At 44.8% G+C, this 6,000-nt stretch overlaps 1 protein-coding gene across 1 annotated transcript in view; it reads right to left on the reverse strand.

Moving 5' to 3' along the window:
- LOC132391060 (transcription factor COE2-like) overlaps positions 1-3,287 on the reverse strand; it is a 314,392-nt gene extending 311,105 nt beyond the window's left edge. Inside the window, exons 1-2 of the mRNA XM_059963792.1 lie at positions 2,584-3,287; positions 582-738 (exon numbers count right to left, since the gene is read on the reverse strand). Coding sequence (XP_059819775.1) covers positions 582-738; positions 2,584-2,717 — 291 coding nt within the window. The 5' untranslated portion in view covers positions 2,718-3,287. The remainder of the gene's footprint in view (positions 1-581; positions 739-2,583) is intronic.
- Between the last annotated feature and the right edge of the window lie 2,713 nt (positions 3,288-6,000).

A 6,000-nucleotide genomic window follows, 5' to 3' on the forward strand; every position in this document is an offset into this window, starting at 1 on the left:
GCAATTACACTCTTACATGCACTCTAAATCATTCACACACACACACACACACACACACACACACACACACACACACACACACACACACACACACACACACACACACACACACACACACACACATAACCACTCTCTCAAAAACATTCTTTCACACACTTGGACGCACTCTGAACTCACGCAGACAAATTATGTCTGACAAATTAATATAAACATTTTCAGATACACGCAGACAAATTTCTCTCACACCTACATTCACAATCACACGCAAACCTCTCGCACATCTGCACAAGTTCACTCGTACATAACCACGCACGCTATTTCTAGCTCTGCGACACACAAGTTCAAACTTTTGCTCAGTCTTATCGTTTAGTCGCATTCAAACTCCGAGACAGAACTAACAAAAGGGTCCGACAATGTTTTTAAATTTTGCTTGAATTTTTCGTGTCAACCCCACCGTAGAGGCTTTTTGTGTGGGGGCTGGTTTGGAGACCGGGATCCTGATTAATTTAGGGACTTTCTGCTCGCTCGCTCACTCCTTTTTTTCCGGCACAGATATCCCTGTATCCCATTGTCGCACGTACCAAATCTTTCTCCACAAAGTCTGTGAAGGTAGTCCTCTCGATCTCCACCGGCTGCCCCTGCCTGTCATAAAGCGCAAGGACGAAATGGAAAAAGTTGGACTTTCTCAGGTTCGAGGGAGGCTGTTTCTCGAAGTGCGCTCTGGCCAGAGCCACGCCGCTGGGGAGAGAGGGAGAAAAACAGGAATCATTTTTCCCAACCACTTGGAGTCGTGGGAATCGCCCGCGTTAGTGACTCCTTATCAAACTTCGCAAACGCATAAGTCCGTCGCCCAAGTTTCCCACAAGCTGCGTATAAATGTAATTTATCAACCACCCGTTCCCAACATTAAAATAAAAGTGAAGCGTCGGTAATCTGTCCGGCCCCCTAACGAGAACTACGGGCTGGGCTCAGAAAGAAGGACCAAGAAGATTTGCCGCTAGTTTCTGAGTTATGTCAGCTGTGTTCTACAGCAAAATCGTGCTAAAATAATACACGGGAAACCGAGGTGAGCGTGGTTTGTAGAAATAATTTCAATAAATTTGTATTTAGCGCCTTTTAAGTGCTGTAATCTTTGCTAATATTTGTAAACTACACAGTTACCCTTCCTATTGTGCGCGTTTAGTAACTCGACGCAAAACAGTCGTTCGGCAGACTGCAGAATCACTTAAACGTCTGATGAAAAGGAACGCTTAACGGATCGAAGCGATCTGAATCAAACCTGCTACCTCCAATGGCTAATTATGAAAGTCAAACCGGAATATATAATAATGAAGTACGGCATATTTAATGGAGAAAGTGTTCTTTTAAAAGAGCACAGAACAATCTTCGGGGGCGGGGCGCGCGGGGGGAGTGGAATAAAACTGCTCAGACAATTCAATAAAATAATGTATAACTTGGAAATATACATCCAGAGAATGGTCATATCAGGACTTGGATGCAGGGACACAGACTTTAAAGATCCCAGTGGAACCTTTTAAACGGCTTTGGCAGTTTTACAGTGGATGGAAGTATGGTGTTTTTCTCAAGAGAGAACAAAATACAGAGGGAAATAATTTTGTATCAGTGCCTTAAAACATGATTATTCACTTAAAATATAAAAACGTATTTAATGTGAGATGTTTAAAAGATACTTAAGAAAATAGTATGGTTTTCGAAAGAGAAAAGTTCAAATTTAAGTCGGCCAAACGTTGGGGAAAAATAAGTGATTCGTGTATTTTCTGATTTCAGCTCCAGCTTTCAGAATATATGTTTCAGTTTCGGGTTCAGCAGGTAATTCACAGTTCTCCCTCGTCCCATAAGGAGAGTGTTGAGAAGTGTGTGCGTTAAGTAAGCACACGGAACGGATTAAGATATTGCCGAACATTACGTTTTGTGTTAGGCTGACTGTCAGCGCGATCTTGGTTCACCTTGTAAATCAATCAATTGCAAGTCGCCGGCTGCAGCCACGCGTCCCTCTGCTATATCCTACAAAAGGTATTCCGCCAATGTTGTGACTTTCAAGTCTGTTGCATGTGGGGGGGGGGGGGGGGATATTCACGAAAGAGGCGCTCACTCAAAATCCTAACCCAAACACTTTTGGGGACAAAATTTTGCCCTGATCATATTAAGTATGCCCCTGGACAGAACAACGCGCGATTAAGCGTTTATTATATAAACTCGGTATTTAAAGAATTTTAAAAAACACGCATATTTGAGAGATCTCTTACATTGTAATTGGGGAAGAAGCAAACTGTGTCACATGTGAATGGAACTCCTGACATAGGTACTACAAATATTTTCCTGTTTCCCCTCCCCCCCCCCCCCCCCCCCACACACACACACCTCGCGCACTGAGTTATAACCCTGTGCCCTGTAAGTCCTTAATTTTAAATCACCGGGAACTGAAGGGTTATGATTTGAGTCAATATTAGTTAAAGAGATGGTTGGAATGCGGGGTACAGTGGCAGGTGGGATGGGCGAGGAGGCTGTCAGTCGCGCCTGTGATAATTGTCAAGCTGATGACATCCTGTCTCGGGACCTTACCTCTGAGCCGCAACGTTGGCCGCCACTACGCCAACGGTCCGGACCCAAGATCTAACCGCCTCCATTCCACCGCCTGTCGATTTGTCTTTGATATCAGGCCCTCCTCTGGGTAAATGTTCCTGAATCCCAAACATTTAAAATAACAAGAGCAAATGATTAACACTTCAGTCTGTCTCTTTTTTTTCTGGATAAATAACGCTGGAAATCCAAGGATCGAAAGCTCCGATGATTCTGTCGCAGCGTCCAGGAAAGGAGTTGCACTGAAGATCTCCAGAGCGCAGAGATGACCAAGGCGTTAGCAGAGAAGTTTTTTTTTGTGGGGGGTGCGCGATAGATTTATTTTCTTCTAAGTGTTGTCATCCTTCAAGCCGAAAACAAAACAACCGGGCGAGAAATCGATCACCGTCTAACAAGCTTCATCTGTTTGGGAAGAAATTGATCGGCGCGCATTTACACCCATACACACTGGCATACATATGCACTCACAAATATCACATATACACACACAAACACACACACACACACACACACACGCACACACACACACTCACACACACACACACACACACGCACACACACACTCACACACGCACACTCACACAGACTCGCACACACAACACACGCGCACACACTGTCACACGCACAAACGCAGAAAGTCCTTAATCCAAGGTAGTTGGGGTGCAGATTTGAGGGCCCTCGTCTCCCACCGGCTCGATTGGTACACTGCGCTCCGCAAAAGCTTTGAGTGTAATGAATGATTTCTCTGTGGGAGGGCCGCGGCAGTAACTGACAGGTCCGGGAGCGCGGAGGAGGTTCCTAGTACTACGCATTTTTTGGATGGTGTCGGCTATTTCCAGATTGGATAAGGGATTTGATTTATGCACGCCCTTTCTGCCAGCTGTCACCAATAGATGCACATTATTACCATGATTCAGGAATAAGATGTGGAAAGTCAGTTAAAACAATCTTAATCCAAAGATTCACACAGATTGATCTAGTCTTGGGGGGCGTTGAATCTATTGTGCGCACGTGTGCCTTGTGGAGGTCATGCGCTCTCAATCTATCAATTCTTTTCTCGGTCATTAGCTGTCTTTCTGACCAGGCCACAGGTTTTCAATCGCTGTCCCTGCTACTGTCATCCTCTGGTTTACTGCCTCTGACCCTGTCACTCCCTGGGTCCACCGCTTCCACCCTGTCTCTCTGTTTATTCCTCACTCCGTTTATTTCTGACACATTGTATTTTCCGTCATGTTCTCTTTTTCTCCTTTTCTGTCAGTTTTCCGGATCTCCTCGGTGCTCCAGAGACTGGAGGCTACTGTCTCCGATCCAGTTACTTTCCGTGGTGTTGTCTGTCGCTCCCTCCCTCCCTCCCTCTCTCCCCCCCCCCCCCGCCACTTTGTGTGTGTGTGTATGTCCTCCCCCCCCCCACCAATTCAACGCACCTCTTCACCACCCCCATTCCCACCCCGTATCCCGGGTCTTTCTTTCTCTTCCAATCACATTTCCGTTTCTCCCCTGGCCCTCTACTTTCGCCTATTCCCATTCTCTTTCTGACACCCTCTACTTTCTGTCCACTGGTTTCTTAACTCTGCCCCCCCCCGTTCTCGCTCCCACCCCCCCCCCATTATTTTCAGTGGCGTTTTGCCCTTACAGTACTGTATCCTCTTCTGCTCCCGTCAGTCTTTGTAACTGCCCCATCTCTGTTTTCACCCCGTACGTCTGCACCTCTCCTTGTTACCTTTTTTTTTGCCTCTCTCGTGCTGATATTTTCACGAAAGCTAACACTACATCCCGCTGAGTTCCTCCAACATTTTGTGTGCCATCCAATTTTAAAGTGCCTTTTGCTTTCCGCTTCTCCGGGGCTACCTGTTCTATTTGAGTTCCGCCCCGCTCATTCGAGTAAATCAATTTCCTAATTTTAATCCCACGTCTATTAAGCTGAGAGTTGCTACAGAAAGAAAAAAAAATCGAATGGTTGCACTTTGACAACTGATGCTGACTTTAAATTTTATTTCTTCTTCTATGTCTTATGGTCTCGTCGGAAGCTTCTCCCCCTGCACCCCTGTACCCCCCCCCCCCCGCTCATACACCGCAGCTACCGCTATACCTCTGCGCCGTCTTCATGACAGACTCAAATACAGTTTAAAATTCAGGATAGCAGTTGCGATAATTATTCCGCAAGTTTGGCTGAAGCGTTTCCAACCTAAGCAATTGCGAAGCTTCTGGGAGACCGAAGTTTTTCTTTTCCCTAAATGATTAATTTTTTCAAATGCTGACTTAAAAATTATATCTGTTAAATATATATAACATTAAATTTTACCATATGTAGCAGTGACTGGAAATATCTAAATTCGTTGTTAAAAGTTAATATCTCAAAATACATATCAATATCAGCAACATATTGGAGCTATTTCATGTTAATATGTAACGGTATAATATATTGGTTATGATGATTAGTAATAATGTATACTATAACAGTTCGAGTTATTGCAGATTAATATGTAACAATATAATAAATTGGTTATGGTGATGAGTTGTAATATATAACTGTTCTCGTAATTATTGCTAACATTATAAATGAATTTATGTAGCATAGATGGATTTATGTAGGTAAACGCATGTTTGACGTATCACGTCATTGTTTATGCAAAAATAATTTCTCTTGTTGTGTTAAACATTTTGGTTAATTTTTTGGAGGTGCATACATGAAGAAATAAAACGTATTTCTCGCGTATTTGTGTTTTAAGCAGTTGCTGCGAAGGGGGAAGGCAGGGGACAAATCGATTGTGAAAGAAGCTGCGGAAAGAATCTTTTCGCTCTTGATAACAGATCTATTTCGATGTATATCGATGGTTTCGTCGGGTTTGGGTTTTAAGGAGTGAACGATTCCCCGTCTGTTCTGAGTGATAATTTGTTGGTTTTAAATGAGGGAGAGTTTGGGGGATGCGGAGACGGTGATCTCCGGACGCTAATCCACCGGGCGGGTAACGAAAGTGGGATTCGGTGAGGTGGGGCATTTACAGTTCAAAGTTGGGATGTGACTTCTCCGCCGTGGGACGCTGAGGGAAGAACCGGGAATATTGGTGCCCTGCCACCCGCTTTATTTGTCTCGGCCAGAGCGCAGCCCGTTTTGGAGGGTTTAACTGCTGCAGCGGATGCGGATGAAATAACTTTACTGGCGCTGTTTATATGAGCTTGTTAGGCCGGTTTGCACCCCTGCCCCCCTTCCCCATTAGGATTTGAACGCGGAACGGCGGAGCGCAGCAAAAAAAAGCGGACGCCTGATTTGTAAACAGATTTAGTCCCAGACAATAAAAACCCTGCTCACAGACCATCTGCCTGACCGACCCTCAGCTGTCAGCCGGATCCCTTAAAGGGGCAAATCCAGATGACATTTTTTGACGGAAGCTAACAAAT

Source organism: Hypanus sabinus, chromosome 1 (genome assembly GCF_030144855.1).
Source record: "Hypanus sabinus isolate sHypSab1 chromosome 1, sHypSab1.hap1, whole genome shotgun sequence".
In the NCBI taxonomy this organism is placed as follows: Eukaryota; Metazoa; Chordata; class Chondrichthyes; order Myliobatiformes; family Dasyatidae; genus Hypanus; species Hypanus sabinus.